Source organism: Lissotriton vulgaris, chromosome 10 (genome assembly GCF_964263255.1).
Source record: "Lissotriton vulgaris chromosome 10, aLisVul1.2, whole genome shotgun sequence".
In the NCBI taxonomy this organism is placed as follows: domain Eukaryota; kingdom Metazoa; phylum Chordata; class Amphibia; order Caudata; family Salamandridae; genus Lissotriton; species Lissotriton vulgaris.
The window spans coordinates 676,765,383-676,789,765 of NC_141698.1; the positions used below are offsets into that span (position 1 = coordinate 676,765,383).

Genomic DNA, 24,383 nt, shown 5'->3' on the forward strand with positions numbered 1-24,383 from the left:
AGGCGAGTTCTTTTGCAAAGGCAAGCGCACATGTTCAAAGATGCCTATTACTATTCCAGTCTCTGGGCCTCTCCATAAACTTCGAGAAATCTCATCTGATTCCGTAGCAAAGAAAGTCCTTCTTGGGAGCCACGCTGGACACCCAACTCACTCAGGCTTTCGTCTCAAAGGAAAAAAAACACAAGATCTGCAAGCTAGCTCGCCTATTGCAAGAAAAAGAGTACGTTTCAGTTTGGCTGTTCAAATCTTTCCTAGGGATGATTCCATCCTGCATCCCTCTGATACCCATCTGTCGTCTCAGAATGAGACCCTTACAAGAGGAACTCCACCTCCAATGGTTGCAGGTTTCGGGTCGTTCGACATCATTCACATAACTCCTCAGATGCGAGAAGCCTTTTCTGGTGGACTCAACTGAAGAAGCAGCAGGAAGGATGTGCATTCCTGGCGGAAGTACCAAATTTCACCATCACCACGGATGCTTCTCTCAAGGGATGGGGAGCACACCTTCAGGGAATGACTCAACGGAAAGTGGAATGTACAACAAAAGAAGTGGCACATCAATCTCCCGGAGCTGCAAGCAATTTTCTTGGCCTTGAAGTCCTTTCGAACAGTCATCCAAGGGGCTTCGGTTCGAATTCGGACAGACAATACAACAAGTATGCATTACTTAAACAGGGCGGTACAAAGTCGACCCTGCTCTCTCAACAAGCCCAGGAGATCTGGGACTGGGCATTGAGTCAAAAGATCAGCATTTCAGCTGTCCATGTTTCGGGGATCTCCAATGTTCTAGCAGATTCCCGCAGCAGATGTTCAATTTCCAATCACGAATGGGAGATCAGTCAATCAACGTTGGACCGAGTCTTTCGGGTGTGGGGCCACTCTGATCTGAACCTGTTTGCAACAAGTCAGATCTAGTGTGCTGTTTTACCCCTGAGGCGAAAAGCTGGGGGCTGCTAGGCTAGCTTGCAAATCTTGTTTTTAAACGCTGCTTTTTTAAAAAAATTGTGCGCAGTCACTGGACTGAGGATTTTTAAAACATTGTACCCGTTGACTTGTTTTAACAATTTCTGCACTTTAGTTCTTGTCCTCACTTTGCCCACGCCGCTCCTGAAACCCTACTCGCACAGCCGATTAGGGGTGAACGCCATCTTGGGGGACGGCAGGGGTAGCGCTCTAGTTGCTGGCTACCTCCTACCATCCTTTCCTATAAAATGATTATCACTCCCCGACGGCGCAGAGGGCGCGCTAAAGGCAAGCCCGTCTGTGCCCGTCCGCGCCGGGCCCAGGGCCCCAAACTTCTGGACAAAAGGTACCGATATTAAGGGTCTACTCCCCTGACATGCTGCATTCGCTTAGAGGATCAGTTAATGAGCAATGTATGATCTTTCAGAACGACAGGCAATGTTCCAGCTCGTGCCCTAATTGCAACTTACAGCTTGATACTCCCCAGCTCTGCAGACAGCTGGCTGCAGGCTGTAAGTCACCTCCGACCTGGCGGTTTGGCTGTCTTAACTGCCGGTCTTTAAACATAAAAGAAACATCCATGACACTTTGTCCGATGAACCGCTGGATGCCTTGTTTCTTACGGAGACCTGGTTAAATGATAGTTCAGGCCCGATGTTGCGGAAGCCTTGCCGCCAAATTATTCCATAGTTAGAAGGGGCAGACCGAATAGAATCGGGGGTGGCATAGCAATCATATTCAAAAAATCATTGCAATGCACTCTTGAACCAGTTTCTCTGATTGCCTGTGAAATAGCCCTTTTTAAACTCTCACTGCTTCCTAATTTTACGTTTACCGGTTTGCTAGTCTATCGACCGCCCGGCTCGTTCAAACTTGGGCGATGCAATTTCCTGATCTGGTTGCTTCTTGTCTGGTAAACTCTAGCAACCTTTCGATAGTAGGGGATTTAAATATCCATCTTGATGACCTACAGAATAATACAGGCATAAATCTGATTGATGACCTGGCAGCCATGCACCTTACATTATGCAATACGGGGGCCACTCATAGAGGTGGCCATCTACTGGACCCTATCTTTTCCAGCCTTCCACGGCTTCAATGTTCCCCCGCCCTGCCCCTACATTGGTCAGACCATTATCTTACCAATTTTAGCCTGTCGGCCCCTGCGATTCCTGTTCCTCTTAATTCAACAGTCCTGTATGGTAATAGGAACTGGAGGAAACTTGATATGAATCTTCTTAAATCCACATTAGACTCTAAACTACATGATGTGATACAAGATTCGGACGATATGGAAACAGTGGCCATAAAGACCGACAGGTGGCTTATGGAGGCCATTGATGCTTGTCTGCCACTTGCACACAAGAAAGTCAAAGCCCATAATACCCCTGCGCTATGGTTTAATGACTCATTGAAAGCTACAAAGTCCAAATGTAAACTTTTCGAGCGCCTTTGGAGGAAGGATTATTCTCCAGCGGCGGGTCAGAATTACAGGAGGGATCTCCGGCTTTATCACAAAGACTGTATTGCAGCTAGAGCCGATAATGTGGCGAAAACCATTTCGGCAGCCACAAATAAATCCAGAACATTATTCAACTTAGTTAAAGAACTAGTGGGCTCTCAAACCATTGCTGAACCCCTCCCCCTGAGTAATGTCCAATGTGAAGAACTGGCTTGCTTTTTTACTAGCAAGATTGACACCATCTATTCGGATATCTCCAAACAGCTGGGGCTTGTGGTAAGGAATTCTGAGTCTGACTCTATGGATGTGTACTCTTCCCCCCCAGCCAGATCTGTCGTATGAGCCACTCACTTTCCTGGCCTGAGATGAATGTTCAAGGCCTTCAAGAGATAATAGGGAAACTGAAATCTGGATCTCCAGTCGATCCCCTCCCAACTTCTGTTCTCAAACTCCTTGACACCCAGCAACTCTCTGTAATCTGCAAGGCACTCAACTATCCCTATCCCTATCCATGGCCACTGTCCCCACTATGTGGAAACATGCCATGGTTTCACCTTTGTTGAAGAAACCAAGGGCCGATCCTAAAATTTTGGCCAACTTTCGCCCCATCTCCCTCCGGCCTGCTTTCTCCAAAATCTTGGAGAAGCATGTTCATAGCCACCTCGCCCATCATACAGAAGCCAATGACATATTCCATCCTACGCGCTGATCCTACTCGACCTCAGCGCAGCGTTCGATACCATCTCCCGTAGCATCTTGTTAAAATCTCTCTCTGCCTCTGGTGTGAGGGGCAAGGCCTTAGATTGTATTGCTTCATTTCTGACCCAAAGAACATTTCAAATAACCTCAAACACTGGGTCATCTAACATCCATCTGTCCCCTTATGGAGTTCCCCAGGGCGCGGTGCTTAGTCCCTTGCTTTTTAATCTGTATGTAGCCCCACTTGCGCAGATCGCCGAATCAGAAGGCCTGACCATGTTCACGTATGCGGATGATTCACAAATTATCTGCTCACTCTCAAACACAGATGGGAATTCCTCTTCTCCTTTGCAGGCAGGTCTAAGTAAAATTGCTACATGGATGAAGGAAAACCTACTGAAGCTCAATGGTGACAAAACGGAGGTTTTAATCCTTGGCCCAAATTCCGATCTTTGGAGCACCAGTCACTGGTCCCCTAGAAATGGGATCTCTTCCCATGCCGTCGGACCACGTGCAAAATTTGGGCATTATCATTGACAAAGGCCTCACCATGCAGCCTCAAGTTAGGAAGTTAACAGCCACGTGTTTCACCATCTTGAGATGGCTCAGAAAAATCATATGGATGTTGCCTAGAGACACGCAAAAGTCTGTAGTCAATGCCCTCATCACCTCGCAGCTTGACTACGGAAACGTCCTCTATTTAGGGTCCTCACAAGCTGTCATGCGACGTCTCCAGCTCGTGCAAAACGCCGCAGAGAGACTGCTGTGCAAGTGCCACAGGAGAGAACGTATGTCATGGCATCTCAGGGCTTTGCACTGGCTCAGAATCGAAAACAGAGTCAAGTTCAAGACCCTGAGTTTCATGCACAGAATTAAATTTGGCTCTGCCCCGAGATATCTAAAAACTCTGGTGCACGCCTACCTTCCTGCCCGTTGTCTAAGATCCTCTTCGCAGGGCCTTTTCAGCGTGCCTAAAGTCAGTCTAGCCAGGATGGGTGGATGGTCCTTTTCACTCTTGGGACCAAAGTTGTGGAATTCCCTCCCCCTCAACTTACGCACAGAAACAAGCTATGTCCAGTTTCGCAAAGCCATAAAGACCTGGCTGTTTAATCAATAACTTGTCGCTGCCTCGCATCAGAGTATTATGACCTACTCAACAGCTATCTATTTTCAGCGCCGGGAAACCCTTTTTGGGTAGCTGTCGCGCTTTAAAAGCTCAACAAATAAATAAATGGATAAATAAACCGCAAATGCCCACACTTCGCAAGCTGGCTTCCCCACAAGGACGCGTGCGGGAATGCGCTTTCAATAAACTGGTCTCAGATATATGCCTACGCATTTCCTCCGATTCCGTTGGTTCCCAGAGTCATCCGCAAGATGAAGAAACAGCCTCATTCTCATTGCTCCCAGATGGCCTCGCCAATACTGGTTCACCAAGCTTCTCCTCCTTTCGGAGTGCGATCCCATTCAGTTTCCACCAATACTGAATCTTCTGTCCATTCAGGAGGGTCAAATCTGTCAACCGGACCCAGCCTCCTTGAGATTAGCAGCTTGGCTCTTCCAACACCTTGAGTTCGCACACTTAGATATCCCTGCGGATTGTCAAGTTTTAGCCAATGGAGAGCACCTGCCACGATTAAGACATACAAACTCAAATGGAAAAGATTCTGCACCTGGTTTCAATCTGCCAATTTGCATCCCATTCATGCCAGACCAGAACAGATCTTACCGTTCTTTCTTCAATTGGCAAAATCAGGTTTATCTCATTCCACATTGAAAGTGTTCATGGCAGCTATCTCAAGGTTCCGTCAGGATGGTTCTAACTCTCTCTACTAGTTATTCAGCAATTTTTTTAAAGGACTATTTCGAATGTTACCTCCTATTCGGCGTCTGCCTCCATCCTGGCATTTAAATGTGGTGCTCGCTCAACTCTTGCGTCACCCCTTTGAACCTATTCATAAAGTGGATCTTAAGTTCCTTTCTTGGAAGGTATCTCTGCTTTTGGCACTGACATCAACTAGGAGGGTCAGCGACATTCAAGCATTCACGGTTAAGTCACCTTTTCTACAATTTACTTCCAATTCAGTGGTGCTTCGTACCAATCCCAGCTTCATGCCTAATGTACCTACGGATCTTCACCTTAATGAACTGATCATTTTGAAGGCTTTCTTTCCAAAACCTCAAACAGCGGCCGAAATAGCCCTACATTCCCTTGATGTCAGGAGGTGTCTCAAGATCTATCTTCAAAGAACTGCTACAATTTGGAAATCAGATCAGCTATTTCTGTAGTAGGGGATCTGTGTATAGTCATAATCTAGTGAATAGTCCCGCTCATGAGCGTGGACCCCGGAGCAATAAAAAAATAATCTCTTAAGCTGTCTAACAATGCAGTCCTGCACAGACACTTAAGAGAATTTAAAGACATATAATGCAGCCTATATCCACAGGCTACACTGTCCAGTACTTCAACTAGACATTCCACCAAAACCACACTCAGCACAGTCTGCTAAGTTTTCTTCATAGAGAAAAACTTCCCCTTTAAACAGCAAAGTCTCTGGAATGATAGAGAGGAAGGGATAGACAGACAAGCCCCATAGGCTGCCATTATGTGGCTCAAGAAGGGATACCGTGCCTTTAAGGAAACTTTCCAGAACTTTCTCAGTATCCCAGAATGCCCAGCAGGTCCCATTTACTTTCAGTTCTTTTTTCCGGCCCCTGCTAGCAGGACCCTGGAGCATTGAGCTCTCCCCTTTTGGGTTTATTTTAAGAATTTTGCACTTTTAAAGTGTACGAGTGTTTACACTCAACGTGTTTTGGTGCCCTCTTCCTTCTCTAGTATTCTGAGCACTCCCTTTTTGTCTAAAATGCCAGCATTATTTGATAAATGCCCAGAGTGCTCAAGGAAGAAGGCCAAGTGGACCCACACTCTGTGTGTATCCTGTGCCTCCCTTCTACTCACCTACCTGAGAAGTGTGAGATTTGCCAGACCTTCACCTCCAGGACCCTGAGAGACAGAAAGAAGATCATGCTCCAAGGAATGGAAGAAAGAAGGCTGCAGAGTCAAGGTGGTTCTGAGCAGGCTGGATCTGCTTCCTCTGCCCATGCTGAGGCCTCTGGGGGCTCTCCAGCGTCAAGAAGGCCAGAAAACGTTGCCGTTCTCTGTCGACGTCGATCCCATCAACAACGGTGTCCAGAGGCATGACGGTGGTCTGCTCCCCGTCTCCCCAGGGCTTTGGGTCGAGGCGACGTTGACATTCGGCGTCGAGGGGGCTGTCGAGACCGCCGTTGAGGTCGCCGCCGAAGACATCATCATCGGCCTCTTTGTATCAACGAGAGAGGTAGGGCTCGAGTCAACACTCCTGTGCCCCCTAAGGTTTATTGAAAACAACAAAGGAGTGCTTATGTGTAACTAAAAAACACCATATACCAAAGAAAAAATAAGAAGTAATAACAGTGACAGTTTATTCCTGGACCCCAACCTTGATCAGGTAGTTCTGTGTTTTAGCATGTCTGCTCCTAATCGTCAGGAGGCGTCCACCCTGTGGACAGGGATTACTATATCCAACAAGGCTAGGCAAGCAGCCTTTTGTTTAGAAGGACCCTCACTCACCACTAGTTGGTGACATGCTTCATCATTGGGTCCCCGCTGGGGTGACCGAATGCCGCCCCAGCGTGCTACAACGCCTGAGTTACAGCGGAGCGGGTTTGGTGGTGAGTGTACTAGTGATTAAACTCAAATGTGTGTGCAAAATAAGTGAGTGCAGAGTTAAAAAAATACAGGGTTAGAGCCCAAACAAAATATTTATTGCAGGCCAACCCGTATTAAGGTTAAAAACGTGAAGGTCGGACAACCAATGGTACTATATTAGGTGACCTGTGTCCTTAATTATAACAACTGGTCAACATGTTTCTGCTGTCAAAAGAGCGGGATCGCGCAGCATTCGTCAGGACCACACTAAATGGCACTGTGCCCGGGAAGACGGCGGTCCCTGAATGTAGGTGCTGGGCGGGGAGTCGCAGGCGTTAAAAGGAAGTGGCGTGAACATTGCCCAATGCTGTCTTGACCCAGGAAGTCTACGAGTTCCTAGTAATTCGTACCCTTAGGCGACTGTACTCCACAGTGCGCCGCCACGGTTAATAACCGTGAGTAACTTCTTCTTTTTTACTATCTAATTTTTTGTATTTTTCACATAAGTGCCTCACGGGAGGGTGTACCTTAGTGCGTGCATACCCCCGGAGTGCCATTTAGTCCCAAGCCGAAATCACCTACTCCTCCTCCTCCTCCACTGCCTAAGGAGCCGCCGCAGCGCACTACTTCGCCACCTCCTCCTCCTGTTTCTCCACATGCACCTTCACGGCCTCCGAGATCGGTTTCACTGCCGCTTCTCCCTACGCCGCCTCAGGGGGCACCTCGGCCGAGGCCCCCGGTCAGGCCGCCGCCGCAGGATCCAAGGCCTAGGAGACCTAGATCTCGTTCCGGACGGAGAGGGAGATCCAGGAGGAGTCGTCGCTCATCGACGAGATCAAGACGACATAGTAGGAGGGGTCGATCTAGATACAGCACGGAGTCGTCCAGCGCAAGGAACTATTCACCAACCCTGTCAGGGTCCCCTCGGACGAGGGTGTCCCCTGTGAACGACATGGTCTCGTTTCAGGAGGTTTTGTTGAGGGGTGCGAGCAAGCTGGGCATCCAACTAACTGTGCCCACGCCTACGACCTCCGTAATATTTGAGACTCTCCACAAGAAGCACCTATCGTGGCCTCTGTTGCCCCTGGCCTCCTGTATCTTCCTCACGCCACACGCACGGCTTCACATGAGACCATTGCAGGAGTGTTTGGAGGATCAGTGGGACCAGAGGAGAGGTAACTGGGACGACAAGATACGACGGTCTCTGCATGCTCTACAGTCTCTGAAATGGTGGTGTTCAGCGGAGAACCTCCTCAAGGGGGTTCCCTTCTAGAAGGACATTCCCACTCAGACTATCGTGACAGATGCTTCTCTCCACAGCTGGGGAGTGCATTCCGGACAGTTACAGATCCAAGGAACGTGGTCCCCGACGGAGTCCACGTACCACATCAATTTTCTGGAACTCAGAGCTGTTCACTTGGCACTGAAGACCTTTCATCTGTCCTTCAAGACCAGCTCTCTGCTTGTACAGACGGACAAAACAACCACGATGTATTACCTCAACAAGCAGGGGGGCTCCAGTTCGCGCACCCTGTCGCAGGAGGCGCAGGCGATCTGGCGCTGGCTTCTTGCCAGAGGACTGACGATAACGGCTACTCATCTACCAGGTGTGCAGAATGTTCAGGCAGACTCACTGAGCAGACTGATCCAGGAAAACCACGAATGGGTCATAAACGACGAAGTGCTCTGAGAAGTCTTCGACAGGTGGGGCACTCCAGACGTGGATCTGTTTGCCACCACCGAAAACAGCAAATGCCGAAACTTCGCATCCAGGTACTGCCAGCAGGGAACGCTGGGCAATGCGTTATGGATCAACTGGTCGAACAGCTTTCTGTACGCTTTTCCACCCATTCCCCTGATTCCGGCGGTGCTCATCAAGCTGGCCCAGGCCAGGGCGCGGATGATCCTGATTGCCCCGGAATGGCCCAGGCAGTGGTGGTTTACGGACCTGCTTCACCGGTCTCTCCTTCCTCACACTCGGCTGCCGTGCCGGCAGGACCTTCTCACGAAGTTCGGGGGGCAGATGGTGCACCCCAATCTCTCGCCTTTGAGTTTGGTGGCATGGCTCCTGAGATAGTGCAATATGACCATTTGAATCTCCCCACAGATTGTATGGACATACTGAAGGAAGCCAAGAGACCTTCCACTAGGACTTCTTATGCGTAGAAGTGGAAGATATTTTGCATCTGGTGCAAGTCCAAGAACTATGATCCAACGACATGTAAGGAAGATGTCATCCTTCCGTACCTTTTACATTTGGCGCAGTCTGGCCTTAATTTTCATTCTATTAGGGTTCATCTCACTGCGCTGACTGCCTTCAGGAAATGCCCCTTACAGACCTCCTTCTTCCCTGATCCCTGTGATTAAGGATTTTTTGGAAGGCTTGAAGAAAGTGTTCCCTCCTGTCCGGCTTCCTTCGCCTTCATGGGAATTGAATGTGGTGCTGTCCAGACTGATGAAAGAACGTTTTGAACCTATTCATAAGGCTTCGTTGCAGCACCTGTCCTGGAAGGCGGCGTTCCTCGTGGCCATTACTTCGGCCCGCAGGGTGAATGAAATTCAGGCGTTGTGTTGCCAAGAACCTTATACTGTATTTCATGCTGCTAAGGTTGTTATGCGTACTCACCCTAAATTTCTTCCTAAGGTTATTTCTGATTTCCATGTTAACCAGACCATAACTTTACCTATGTTTTTTCAGAATCCTTCCTCTCCAGCGGAAAGGTCTCTACATTCCCTGGATGTCAGGAGGGTGTTGAAATTGTATCTGGATAAAACCAAGGATATTCGTAGGTCAGACCAATTGTTTATCAACTATGGATCAGTCAGGACAGGCCTTGCTACTTCGAAACAGTCTATTTCGAGATGGATTGTGTCCTGTATAGAGTTGTGTTATCAAAAGGCTAATAAGACCTTAGGGGGTAAACCTAAGGCTCATTCCACCAGGGCAAGGCTGCCACGACTGCTTTGTTACTTAATGTTCCCATTGCAGAAATCTGCAGGGCGGCCACTTGGAAGTTGGTCCATACCTTTGCTAAGCATTACTGTCTGGACACTGATTCCAGGGCAGACGCTCCGGTTGGGCAGGCTTCGCTGTGAAATCTGTTCGCACAGTAGTGGTGTGGTACTCATTTTCTCTCCACCGCCGCTTTGGTGTGGGGATGGGCTTGCCATTCTATTCACTAGATTATGACTATGCACAGAGATCCCCTACTACAGAAGGAGTAGTTTCTGTCCTGTAACTCCAGTTCTGTAGTAGGGTTATCTCCGTTATAGTCATAAGCGCCCGCCCTCCTCCCCGGTGGAGAGAGATGTTTGTTTATGTTCGGAATGCTACAGGTTGGCGTTATGCGCTTTCAAAAAGAACTGAAAGTAAATGGGACCTGCTGGGCATTCTGGGATACTGGGAAAGTTCTGGAAAGTTTCCTTAAAGGCACTGTATCCCTTTTTGAGCCACATAATGGCAGCCTATGGGGCTTGTCTGTCCTTCCCTTCCTCTCTATCATTCCAGAGGCTTTGCTGTTGAAAGGTGAAGTTTTGATCATGAGCGGGACTATTCACTAGATTATGACTATAACAGAGATAACCCTACTACAGAACTGAAGATACAGGACAGAAACTACTCCTTATAGCATATGGAAGATTACGTCAAGGTTACTCTGTATCCAAGCAGACCATAGCACATTTGATGTCTGCGGCGATTAGTCTGTGTCATCAGCAGGCGGGAAGGCCTTTACAGACAACCCCGAGAGCGCATTCTACGAGAGCAATCTCCTCATCTACCGCGCTCTTTGCTGGTGTGCCTCTTCATCAGATCTGCAGAGTGGCAACCTGGTCCAGCGGACACACCTTTACCAAACATTACTGTTTGGGTGCTTCAAGTCATGCCGATACGTCAGTTGGACGAGCTGTTCTCCCCAATCTTTTTAAATAAGGTAAGCCTCTGTTCTCCCTGCTCCACTTGCTCTTTTTAGACGCTTATTTACATTCTGTTATATATCTAGTATGCATATGTAAGCACTAATGCATTTATATATGTTTATGATATTACTAATGCTTCTTTAATATATGTATACTGTGATACAGGGAGCGTCTAACGAGCATTATGTTATGTACTGCTATCTACTCTGATTCAGGAATCTAATGCTGGAGAAGAACAATAGTTACTTACCTGTAATCTGTGGTTCTCCGGTATTGGTGTCTTTCATAGATTTCGAAAAATCAGTTGGAGAGCAAGGGTATGTAGGGCGCGTCCTATCCCCAAGAATAATCTGTAGAAACAATGTGGACTAGCCCACTATGTGTATGCGTTTATCATTAGACACTATTGATTGTGGCTTAGATACTGGACCCATTAGGTGTTATTAAAAGACCCCTCACATACCAACCTGGTTGGTGTCATGCTTCATCATATGAGTCCCAACCAGGCAGCCGAGTGCCACCTGGTTGTGCTTCGACGCCTGACTACAGCAGAGCGGGTGTGGTGCAACAGTGTGATGTGAGTGAAGGTGAATGCTAAAAAATACCTCTGGGAATCCTTGCCTAATGTTTTATTGTCGGCGGCTCAGGGTATTGTTTTTAAATTATGTGATGCAACTACTCTAGGAATAATTATCCTGTGAGTTGACTGAAGTGATGCGGTCTACATGTTTTAGCCCCCTACGGGGCTTTCGTCAGGACCAATAGGTGAAAGGGTGAGTGGCAAAAAAGTCAGTGGCCCGTGAAACAGTGTTTTCCTTACACACTCGCTAAGTTGTGTAGTAACATTTTTAAAAGGAACAGTGTCGGCGTACTTACGGGCACAGTTCGGTAGCGGAAAAAAATTCTGTGAGGAAGGAAGAGACAACACACAACATACATGATTTCGCAACATAAAATGCAATCTTATGGGATACATCAGTGTTGTGCAGTAGTCTTTATGGGCCTTTCAGGTATCTACGGTATCGGGAAAAACGGCACGCAGATTGTTGACTAGCATGCCATTGCCGGGATAGTTAGCAGCAGTACAAGTGGCGCTGCGCAATAAAGGGCTCCGAGTGCGCTCGTGAGTGCACTTAGTCATGTAGCACAGGGGCGTGCTAATGGTCTGCTGGGGAGGAAACCCAGCAGTCCGTGGCACGCTGCGTGCAATTTTATGGAGGCATGCACGGTATGTGATATTACCGCTAATTATATGCGGTGTATAGAAAAAGTTACATACACAGGTTTGGGAGAAGCCCCACTAGGATCCTCATGGGCTGCTCCGGTGGGGTCTCATGGATCCGATTGTGTATCCAGGTCGGCACCAGTCATGTCAACCCGACCTTCCCTGGATCTGCCCCCAAAGTTGGTGCCTCTTACGATGACGCTGGCGGCACCCGCCCCATTCCTATACCCAACGACTTGGAGCCAGATCGACATCAGTCGATGTAGACTCTGGCACCGACGGAGCCCAGAGGTTCTATGTCATTGCCTGTTCATTCTGAAGAGGTTTCACACTTTGTAGAAGAATGGGAGGGGTCCCTGCACCATTGGGACACCTGTTGGATGCCCCATGTGAGTAAATGGATTGTTATGAGAACCGTGGAGAAGTCCGTGGACTGGACACATCTCCAGATACTGCCATGCTCTCCCTGCCTAGTGTGGCTACAAACAAGAGGGCATTTTACGGCATGGTGGTGCGGAGAGCAGTTAGAGGTCCTTAAAACGGAGTGACCAGTCAGTGCATGTCTAGACTAATCTCTTGACCGAAGTGCTTCAACCCGGGGCTTACTAGTCCGAATCCATTTTGCCCTTTAATGAAGCACTGACAGATGTCCTTCTCGGCATGTGGTCCAAGCTTAGCACAGAGGCTCCTGTGAACAGGACAATAGCACACCACCATCGCCTGCCACCAGGTGCTCCAAGTTTCCTCAGCCAACACCCCACCCCTGAGAGCTTGGTGGTTTAGACTTCAATGTCCCATGGCGTGTTCCCTTCTGCTCCCCCCGGTTGGGAATCCAAGAGGGTGGTCGCACTTGAGATGATGTTTTCTTCCACCAGCCTTGCATTGCAGTTGGTGAACACTGTATGCTTATTGGGCCATTTCTCGCACACCTTATGGGATACAGTTATGCAAGGACTGCCACAAATTCCGGAGGAGGCCCGGGCCATGCTCTCCCAGGCAGTGAAAGATGCAGCAAAGTTCACTATTCGGTATGGCTTAGATACTGACTCGCTGCGTAGAGCGGTTTCGTCAGCGGTGGCCTTAGATCGCATGCTTGACTGAGAACATCTTATAACAGGAGACAGCGGTTCCTGTGGACAATGTTTGATACTAATAACTGGAACTCTCAATTGCATATACTTGGGTGGAAAATTAATGTCAGAAAAAGAATCACAACCATACACTTAGTAGAATTGTCAAGAAACACTTATACTAAATTGATTATAATTTTGACGGAAAATGCAAACCAACAAGGTGCTCAGTGTCCCAAGTGAAGTAAAACGTTATAAAAGAGGGGGAGTGCTAGTGGTAAAAAAGGTTTCTATATATAACAAACAATCACAGTTCAATGTATTAAATGAAAAATCAATCCTCCAGTACAATGCTAAAAGGCTGAGAGGGTGGTTCATTTGTAATCTCAGCTATAGAACGCTTCAAGGATTCTTGTGCTACGGCCAGCTCCTAAGCCTCTCGATTACAACTCGTGGCCAGTCTACCTTTTGTGGCAATGGAAGAAAGTTTCAACCACGCCAGCCATACCACAGCCACTGTCCCGCACAGACTCCTGAAGTTGTGCGAGGACGCTGTACATTCTTATCTCATAGGAATGGTAGCTAAAAGTTATCTGCCACCCAGCCCCTGACAGATGAAGCCTGTAAGCATTCCTAGTTTGGTTCTGCAAGACCCCGCTGCTACAGTTGGAGAGAGAATTCAACATCATCTCCTTCGCTGGAGGTCCATAACATCAGACTAGTGGGTTTTGCAGATTATTCAGGATGGCTACTCTCTTCCCTTTCTTTCTTTACACCTTCTTTACCACCAACTCATGAAAGGCTGACCAAGGATCATCTATTATTACTCCGAGAGGAAGTTTCAGCTCTCCTCGATAAGGGAGCAATAGAGAAGGTTCTGGCAGTGGTTGTTACTCCCACTATTTTCTGGTATTGAAAAAGAACAAAGGTCTACATCATATTCTGGACCTCTGGACAGTCATTCGCTTCCTCAAAAAATTAGAAGTTCAAAATGCTCACGTTGGCTCGGGACTGGTCTGCTTTAGACCAAGTAGACTGGCTAGTAGCATTGGACTTGCAGGATGTGTATTTTCATATTCCCATTCTCCCAGACCACAGGCGTTACCTGCAGTTCAAGGGAGGCCACAAGCACTTTCGGTTCACTGTGCTCCCCTTTGGCCTTACCAGCACCCCTCGAATGTTCACCAAGGTGATGATGGTGGTCACAGCTTATCTGCATAGGTTAGGGATATCAGTCCTCCCCAAACGCGACAACTGGCTGTTGAAGTCACCTTCGCCCCAGGTTGTCTTTTCTCACCTCCAGACTACAGCAGACCTCCTGCATTCACTAGGGTTCTCTATAAACGTGCTGAGGTCTCACCTGACGCATTCTCAGACGCTCCCTTGCATCTGAGGTGCACAGTGCATTTTTGAGTTTATCCTCCCAAACAGCGAGTCCAGGATATTCAGGTTCTGATACTGATGTTTCAGCCTCTATCCTGGATTTCGGTGAGACTGGCTATGAGGCTGCTGGAAATCATGGCCTCCTGCATCCTGTTGGTAAATCACGCCTGATGGTGTATGTGGGATATGCAGTGGGACCTGAAGTTCCAGTGAGTGCAGCATCAGGGGAATCTCTCCAAAATGGTTCAGATCTTGGAAAGAACTGCAAAAAAACCTGTAGTGGTGGTTGACAATCCGCAATTGAGTCAGAGGCTGAGCCCCTCTCCCTTCCCCAACCAGATCTAACAATAGTGACAGATGCGTCACTCCGGGGTTAGGGCGGCCATCAGGGTGAGGTGGAAATCAGGGGACACTGGTCTCTGGCAGAGTCGAGGCTTCACATCAACTTGTTAGAGCATCAGGCAATCTGGCTAGCATTGAAAGCACTTCTCACCTCTCTCAAGGAAAAGTTGGTGCAGGTTTCACAGACAACACCACTTCCATGTGGTTCTGGAACAAGCAGGGTGGTGGGGTCCTGGACCATTTGTCAAGATCTTCTATTGCAGCTGCTGGGGAGGGGGTCCTCCACACGAACCTGTCAACTGTCCGCCTCCTTGCGTGGATATTGAGTGGCGACCGGTGAAAGCTTTCAACCTTCCTACTGAAGTATGTAATGTAATCTTGGAAGCCAGGTGGCCCTCCACTAAGACTGTACATGCCTGCCATTGGCAACACTTTGTAAATTATTGTATAGAAATATCTATTGACCCTCTTTCTGCTATTTTGTTTAACATTCTTTTTTTTATTCTTACCCTTGACCAGCATGGCTCTGCTATGGGTACTCTTAAGGGTTATCTTTCTACCATGTCCTCTTTCTTGTGGCTGCCAGACCAACCCTTGTTTCTCAAATCCCCTATTGTAATCATGTTTCCTCCTACGCCCTTTGGGTTGTATGACGATACAATGCATACTTTTACTGCGCATTTTTCACATCGCAACATCCTTTGCAACGCATTCCATTACATTGCATGACACTACATCGCATTTTAAGAAACTACCTTTACAACGCATTCCATTACATTGCATTTATGGTAAGTGTTGGATAGTTTAGGGGTACAAATTACTATTCAAACTCCAGGGGGTGCAACAGTAGGGTAAGTGTTGAATAGTGTAAGGGTACTATGTGTTGTAATGGTATGCGTTGTAATGACTTTGATGCAATGACGTGCGCTGTAATGGTATGCGTTGTAGTGTCATGCGTTGTAATGGTAGTGCAATGTAAAAGTTGTGTTGTAAAGGTTGTTTCACGCCCTTTGCCATGCCACAGTGAGATCTCAATCTGGTTCTCCCATATCATGTGTGCTCCCTTTCAGCCTTTGCACAATTGTCCACTTCGGCTTCTCACCATCAAGACAACCATTCTAGTGGCGATAACATCTGCTTGGAGGGTGAATGAATTGCAGGCTTTGTCATCCAAGCCTTATGACAGTTTTGAATAAGGTGGTGATTCGCACCCGAGCCCCATTCCTTCTAAAAGTGGTGACTCCATTCCATCTACCCAATCGGACAATCTGCCCACTTTTTTTGCTCCCCGCATCCCTCTAAGGGAGAGGAGCATCTCTATCGTCTGGACCCAAAAAGAGCATTGTCGTTCTACGTTGACCGCACAAAAGAATTCCGGGAAGACGACCAATTCTTTGTGGGTTACGTGAAAGCTAAAAAAGGCCAGGCAGTGCAGAAGCGAACAATTTTGCGTGGGTCGTTATCTGCATTAAAATCTGCTACCCCGAGGAGGAGCCTAGCGACGAACGAAGATGGCCGCATAAGCTCTCGGCTCCGTCGACCTCCTCCTGCTGCTTGAATATCCTGCTACAAATCCTGCTTTTTTGACTCGCCCCCGTGTGGATGATCCGTTGCTGATACTGGCGGTGTGGTCCTGGGAAACTTACGACCCGGATTGCCGGAGTTGCATCGAGTGGAAGTTCTTGGCCTAACGCTGACCGAGAGCCGGGACCTCGAGTACTGACCCTGCTGGGTTGCAGTGCAACAACGGCGGCCGGGGGACCCAGACATGGTCCGGTCGATAGAAGTGGAGAGCAACCTGCCCCTGGACTGGTGGCGAGCCTGCGGTTCTACCCGCATTGAGGAGGTGTAATGATCCTGTGAGTGGCTGAGCGGCCGGGGGTCCCCTTCTCGGCGTTCCCTTCCCGCCGGGGTGGGGCCCCCGTCCGAGAGGCCCTATCGCTGCTGGACTGTGTGCCTCCTGCCCCCGCCTGCCCTCATCGCACTTCGGTCCCTGGGAGAATCGGGTGACCCGAAGGGCGCACTGATGTCTGGAGTCAATCAGTTTGCGGCGGTGCGGGGTGAAGAAGAGCCATCCTTGCGAACCGTGATGGCCGCCATTCAGGGTCTGTGCTCCTACATGGTTGCTCTTTCACATAAGTCGATCGCGGATGCCACCGAAACTGCCTGATCGCATAATGACTCTGATCGGACTGGTCCCCGTAAGCGAGCCGTTTCCCCGACTTTGATCCCGGAATCTACGACTCGAGGCCCATCTAGTGTCGAAGCATGGATAGCAATGTCTGTACCGCAGTGTGCGGCTGAATCCACCGCCATGGTGTAGCCCGCCCACGTTGAAGAGTCCGCCTGTGGTCGTGTTCACGAGCTCATCCCCCAATGACTTTATTGAAACTGTGACCCGACGGAAACAGCGAACATCTATCGATCGTGTGAGCTGTGCAGTGTGGTGGAGTATGGGACGGTCGGGATCTGGTCATACCATGGCGAGTGTCATGGCGGCTGAGGATTGTAGTGGACTATGGATATCCGTTGGACTCGCCGCACAGATTCGTGGACTGGCTGGACTTTTGATTTATCCTGTGAATAGGCGGATGCGGTGTGCGGAACTCATGATGAACACTCGTAGAGGTCAAGGGTGAGACTGGTGTTCGACTCGGATGCTAGGGGTTTGTGAGGGACCCGGGATCCGCCATTTTCTTGTATTGGGGGCGGGGCGGTAGGACGTCTTTCCTGGGTTCTACCGAATCTACTTTGCTTTGTTGCTTATTGTTTAATGACCAGGACTGTACGTCGCAGGAGGGGAGCAGTGTGACCGGGAATGTGTGATTCTCCTCCTCCTTTAATTTTTCTTTTCTTTCTTTCTCTGTGTTTCCTTCCTTTATAAATCTCTCTTCTACTATATTTCGGGTTTTTGGTTGCTGGGCGATAGGCCGTAGCCATCTGCAGGGGTGCAGGGTGGGGGGTAGAGGGTGGGGTATTTTTGTTTTTCCGTTCTCTGTTTCTATGGCTTTTTTCTCTTTTTTAGTTTGACTGGACTTTCCTTTTTCCTCTCTCCCTGGGTTGGGTGTCAGTGTATCGGGTTACTGTTTGGACTTTTTGGGCGGTGCTGGGACTGTGGCCGCTCAGCCTCTCCTGTCATTGGATTCATCGGGTGGGGCATTAGTCGGGAGTCTTCAGAAATGTATGCTTGCTTATATTGTTCGCTTCAAAATGTGGGTGTCTCTGCAGTTGGACACGCTTCCCTGCCCACCCGGTGATTGTATCTACTTTAGATCCCGTAGCCGGCCCCCTCCTGTTTTCTTTTCTCTCTCTTCTTTTGTTAACATATAGAACTGTATTAAGTATTTACCGTGTATATCCTGTTTTAATTTAAAAATTGACCTCTCTTATCCTGAGCAGCTCTCCTGGGTGTGCCGAAACAGTTTGATGCTCTAATTTTGCTGCCATGCCTCCGGGATGTTTGGCTGAAAAGCTGTGTGCACCCTTTTCTAAATAAAGGTCTTCCAAAAATTTAAAAAAAATAAATAAAAATATGCTACCCCCTGGCTAGAAATTAGCAGCTGGAAGGCTTAAGAGCCCATTCTACCAGGGGGAGACTGCAACCACTGCATTGGCTCAGGAAGTGTACTGGACATCTGCCAGGCTGGAATGTGAGCTTTATTGCACACGTTTTAGAAACACTACTGCCTGGACAGTCAGGTCTGTTGGGACGGTCCTTTTATCCATTTGGTCCTGCAGCATTTTTCAGTCTAGAAAGTCTGTCCACAGCCCACCTCCATTAAGTATGACTTGTGTATCTATTCAAAGGTAAGTAATCTGCAGCTACAAGTCTCTATCAGATGAACAAGTTACTTACCTTTGTTAACCCATTGTCTGGTAGAGACCAAATCTAGCTGTAGGTTCCTTACAGACCCACCCATGCCTTCCCGCTCTGCGAACTAATTTTTAGGGCTAGTGTTGTTCCCCTTTTCAGGGTCCTAGTTGTGACACACACAAGTCAGTTCACTTAATGACTCTGTGCTTCTGGTGTGGAAAAGTAACTGACGTCCACGCGCCTGAGTGGTGCCTATATAAGTGACCGCAACAGCACACAGAGCCGAACAGAGAAACTCAACGGTGTGCAGGAGTAGTGCTCACGCAAAAGTTTTCTGATCCAGTCTGACACCTAGAAAATTCAAAGGTAAAGAATCTGCAGCTAGATAGTGTCTCTACCAGATTATGCGTTACTGAAGGTAAGTAACTTGTTCTTTTAAGCTTTAAGGAGTGGGTGGGTAAGGGTATTGGGTGGGAAGGGCAATAAAAAAAGGAGGGGGTTTGGAGGTCATCCCCAAAAGTTATAAAATATTTTGTGTATATAAATGTATGTGTTTAACACTTACCGTAAATAGACTTCCCATGCGTGTTAAAAGTTTGTGTGGTAAATAGTGTCAGTTTTGTAGTGTCATTCAACCATATTTTTTGGAAAGAAATTATGAAAGTCTAGGCGTGAATTGCCCCAAATACCAAAAAAAGGGTTCAGCAATGGTCGAAGGGTCAGCAGCAAAGTTCTTGTGTGTACCAATTTATACTGCTATAACAATTGAAAAGATAATTGAATACAATGCACACAAGTGAAGTAAGTTACGCTGTTTATTGCATGCTGGTGGTCAGTAATCATCCTCTGAGGTATTGGGTTAAGGTTATCACTTTTTACATGTGCTGACAATGTAAAAGATTATATTTTCTATCAGTTGTATTTATTTATAAGTTCTTATTCTGCTACTCTTCATTGTTTAATGTTGAGATTAATATTTTGTTAGGGTCATAGAAGAATGGTATGCTGTTCTGCTTGGAGCGAAGACCACCCAACTTGCAACCTCTTCTCTTGCGGCTTTGATCGTCAAGCCATTGGATGGAATATCAACATCCCTGCACTGTTACAAGAAAAATAAAGATGCCATAGCTGTAATTATACAACTGATTTGCCTTGAACTTGTAGCCTTTGTAGGACTCGAAGTTTATTGGCCTGTCACCACTGTTGATTTCATAAACAGAGCACTTCCTAAATGTTATTCTTGTTGACATCGCATGCATGAGGTATTAAGAAATAAAAACAGTGTGACGTGTTCAGCTAGTAGTAGGCTTGTGTGTGATCTTCTCGAGCTAGACTACCACGTCAGTAGAAAAGGACATTCACAACCAGAGCACATTCTGATGCTCCTAAGTTATTATTCACCATCTGACAGATCAGTAGTAGGTAATTACATTTGTGTGGTTAAATGTGAAATCTATGTACTTGATGGAAACTATATTAGTCTGTTACATTTTCTGCAATAATTATACATTTCTGCCTTCTGAAAAAAAGCCTTCCCGGAACTGAACTGCAGTAGAGAATGGAGTTTGAGTTTTGCTTACAGGGTGTAGTCTGTGTTTGCTCCTGTATGAGGTGTTGGTATTGCTGTATATGATGTAACATTGGGACCCATTTTGGACTGAAGATCGTAAAACTGTACTGAATATAAAAATAAAATAAAAGATAATCGTATTAGTCTATGTGTAGAATACCAGCTTTTCAGATGTATTGTCTCTTGTACCTCTTACGTGTAAATTTTGTGTTTATGTAATCAGTCCATAGTGGCCCATTGAGAGCGCCCGTTGGGAAACCTGTTCGGTCATAAAGCACTCTAGGAAAAAGATTTTGACCTTTTAAAAAAAAAAAAAAATAAGTTAATATGGATGTAGTGACGATTGTGAGTAAAATTGTGACAACATTCGGGCCTCTGAATTGCTTATCCCTGCAAAAAATCTAACAAATCTACAAGAACATTTGTTATAGCCACTTGAGTTCGTTTCCTAGTAGCGTAGACTTGCTAAGCAAACTTTCTTACTTTCTTTTGTGAAGGCATATATGACTCTCATTACTTATTATACCATATGAACCTGTGGCCTTGATCATATTCTTTATAATGAAATAGTAGTGAACAACACGTAATGAAACTAGACAATCGTACCACTTAATTATTTTTGAGTTAATGCAACTTTACACATCGGGACACAACCAAATTTCACTAAAAATTTCAACATTTGAAATCGGAATTTGCATTTGCCTTCTAGTACGTCGTCCAGCAAAGTTGCCTGAGTTCTTGCTTCATATGGGCATCCTAAAAAGAGAATAATCTACTTTCTCGAACTCTTTGAAGTCCAGCTTGTTGCATTTACTCTTTGACCCTTTTTGTTAAGTGCCATTTTTATGTTCTCTCTATTTCTGATTACATTTGTAAAACTGTGCCCAAATGTATACAGTATGCAATTTGAAAGAAATGTGGGACTCTCTTTAACACCCACCCCTGCCCTGTTAACCATAGTCTTACTTTCGATCAGTTCTCGGATTTTGTGCTGTAAAATATATTAACTAGTTTTAAAAGGTCAATTTATGAACTATAATTTATTTATTTGCACTCACTGTTCCTTTGATCAGGAATAGTTCACAGCCTCGAAGTAGGCTTTAGGGAAGACTCTATAGAATTAATGCACAACTCCTTATCCTCTTCCCATTTAAACTTGTGTGGCATAATAGCTACCTATTTCATCATGCACATAGCAGTCTTTCTTTTTACCACAAAATGGTTTATTGTTTACGAAACAATATTTTAATGATCCATGGACAACCCCAAATGTGTACCTGCCTTGCGTATTTGAATATTACTTGTATTTGGAAAGCTACTAGGGTATACATTGATCCCTATCTCCAATTCCAAATGAAGAATGCTCCGATATCTCAATCTCTGCATTAGCGAAAATTCTACCATATTTATTCCATGGTTATCATGAGAAGCATATGGCCACCACCTACCATGTCTGCATCCTTGTGTCATGATTACTCTGTTTTTCAGGGCATACAAAGAAGAGTTATCTTTGGACAGCCATAGGTGCAGAGAATTCAGAGTTTAGTGAGTTTTGCCTAAGTCTGAGAGTGAACATATTCTAAGGATTGTTATCTAACAGAAATGTAGGCTGGTCGTTAATACGTTTGAACCACGGTGCCAGTGACAATGCATCCAAGTGCTAATTAATGATCTGGTCTAGAAAGGGAGATTATGGTTCTCAATTTGTAACCAGGAGCAAAGTCTCCGATTCGCAAAAGTAGATAAGTAAGATTATAAATCCATTCCAACACCGATTTTTAGACTTGGATAAAAAATACTTTTCACCACTCCTCACAACTAGGTAACTCCCAGCATGGGGAAGTGCTAACGTGAGGATTTATGCTAAACACTTCATTTACAAAACACCTTGTAAATCTGGCTGTGTAGCATTAAAAATTATTTGAGCTGTGTATCTGGTCCTTCCCGCATCCCACTCTAACATCTGCCCTTTCTGAAAGACTCATATCTAAAGTCATTTTAGGCCTTCAGTCCACGTTTGATGGTGACCAGAAGTCATACTCGTTTGCAGAGCTTTCCTGTAGTGTATTCACCAGCCTCTCCTCGGAGGTATTAAAAAAAGAAAAGGTTGACAAAGTGTTGAAAATACATCTTTATGGATTGGCATGTTGGTGCATAATTTGCAGGAATTGCACTGATTCTTCTGGTAAAAAGAGCATTGTTGTTTCTAAATTCAAAGAACAAATATGTTTATAAAGAGAGGATTTGTTATCGTTACATGACTCTCTTGTTTTTTAACCTGCTTATACTGTGACAATGTAATTGTTTCAAATGGACTATGCCAATTTGCATTATTACAGTTTTAAGTTTCATTAAAACAGTTTTGTGAAAGCTGCCTTGTTTGTTGGGTTTTGAATCATTTAAAATGTAAATACATATACACACACACTCGCACAAATATGTGGTGTTCTTCATTGTCTGAATTCACAGTTAAGTCTAGAATCCTCAATATAGTTCTCTGAGCAGGGGTGGGCATAGATTCACAATTCATCTTTTAACTTGTGTGAAGTTGGCCAAAATTACTCCTTATGATAAAGCGGACTTACGTTTTTCAGGTCCATAACTGTGTAGCTCTTACAGCCTAGGTTTTCTCTTTAAGTTTTAGGTCTTTTAGTCCTGAAAATCCCTCACTGGATGATCTACTCTCTCATAATATCAGGAAACTTTAGCACTGTGGCTAAAAAGATCTTTTTGCAAATGTTTTTCCCCCTTAAACCTCATTTTAGTAGAAAGTTTGGCCTGCTCTTTTTAAACATTGCACACTTCGTGAAGATTGTAAAGTCTGGTTATTCTTTGTAGTGAAAGTATCCATGGGAGGGGAGAGGAAAGTGCGTTCTCGGCATACCTGACCCCTGTGCACACATTGAAACTGCTGAAGATGCCATCAGTGTGTCCTTATCCTATATCATGCTCCGGCCTCCTGATCGATAGGTGCTGCTAAAAGTCTGCCTAATGTATTACTGTTAGTGATTTTTTACACACGGTGTAAAAGGAGGGGCAGAGTTGTACTACTCCACATAAATGTACTTACACTTTTATAGAAATTCACTAAGGTGTAATAGTGTGCCTGGAAAGTTGGACAAGAGCGTGGTGTGAAGGCTTGGTATTACACCCATCATGTGACTTTCTTAAGTCTGTCCATTTCCGTGCAAATAGCATAGAGGTAACGGCAGCCAAAGGTGCAAACACATTTTTCATTTTTTCCACTCTGTGTTTAGCACATTTTCCCCAAAGAGAAGGCCTTTGTCCTACAACCGCAGCAAATCTGTGATCTGTTGCCCCTGTCGTCTTGGAAGGGAAGTTACTCCTGCGTCAGGCTGGAGTAACTCTGACCATTTCCAGGCTTCAGGGACCATTAGTGGGTACTAACCAACTTACAAGGAAAAATGCACTCCTTGTCACAACCTCTTCCCTCTTGCATGGAATTTACTGCTACAGATTTCCCCACAGTCGTGGCAGAGAAATGCACTTCCTCTTGCCAGAAAGAAGTATATAAGTTCTGTTGCGTTTGAGAATTTGAAAAATAGCTCCTACATTTGGGGGTCTCACCTGTTAACCCAGATCAGAAGTAGGAATCAAAAGGGGGGTGTGAAGGACATCACATGATATTGTTTCAATTATGGTCGCTATTACTGTTTTTAATAAGGGCTTTGAAAATAGTTAATTGAGAAATCCTTTTATCTTTCCCTGACCCCTATTTTCCTAAAACTATTGACAAAACAAAGTCCAAGAAAGAAACCTCAAAACCAAGCAGACAAATAATTTTCCTTGGTTTTTGTTTCAAAATGCATGTGTTCCCTAAATGGTTAGAGAAGAGTGGCTAAACGAATGCTGCAATAGTCATTCAGTTTGATGTATGCTGCAAGATCCTATTTGAGTATGAACCTTGATAGGTGAAAAATCACCAACAAGTACTCTACCGAAACTGTAACAGAGAGCTTTTTAAAGTGGCAGTCACACACTCCCTCATTACTTATCCATGACTACTAGTGCTTTACTATTACACTAATTAAGTAGATTTAAAGTTTGTATTATGATGGTGATCTCTAAGGAATACTGATTTGTTGGTGCAACATAGTTAAGGAATGGAATTATCCAATGGCAAAATAATGTTACAACTTACAATCATCAGGGTTTCCACTAAATAAAGCCAAAACTGAGGTACTGATCAACAGACATACCCCAGCCACTGATAGTAGGATTGTAGGCG

At 45.9% G+C, this 24,383-nt stretch overlaps 1 protein-coding gene across 6 annotated transcripts in view; it reads left to right on the forward strand.

Moving 5' to 3' along the window:
- WDR37 (WD repeat domain 37) overlaps positions 1-22,509 on the forward strand; it is a 608,563-nt gene extending 586,054 nt beyond the window's left edge. For all 6 annotated transcript variants that reach the window (XM_086941512.1, XM_086941515.1, XM_086941510.1 and 3 more), the window contains one exon: positions 19,550-22,509. In XM_086941512.1, the coding sequence (XP_086797638.1) occupies positions 19,550-19,681 (132 nt within the window). In that variant the 3' untranslated portion in view covers positions 19,682-22,509. The remainder of the gene's footprint in view (positions 1-19,549) is intronic.
- Positions 22,510-24,383: the final 1,874 nt, after the last annotated feature.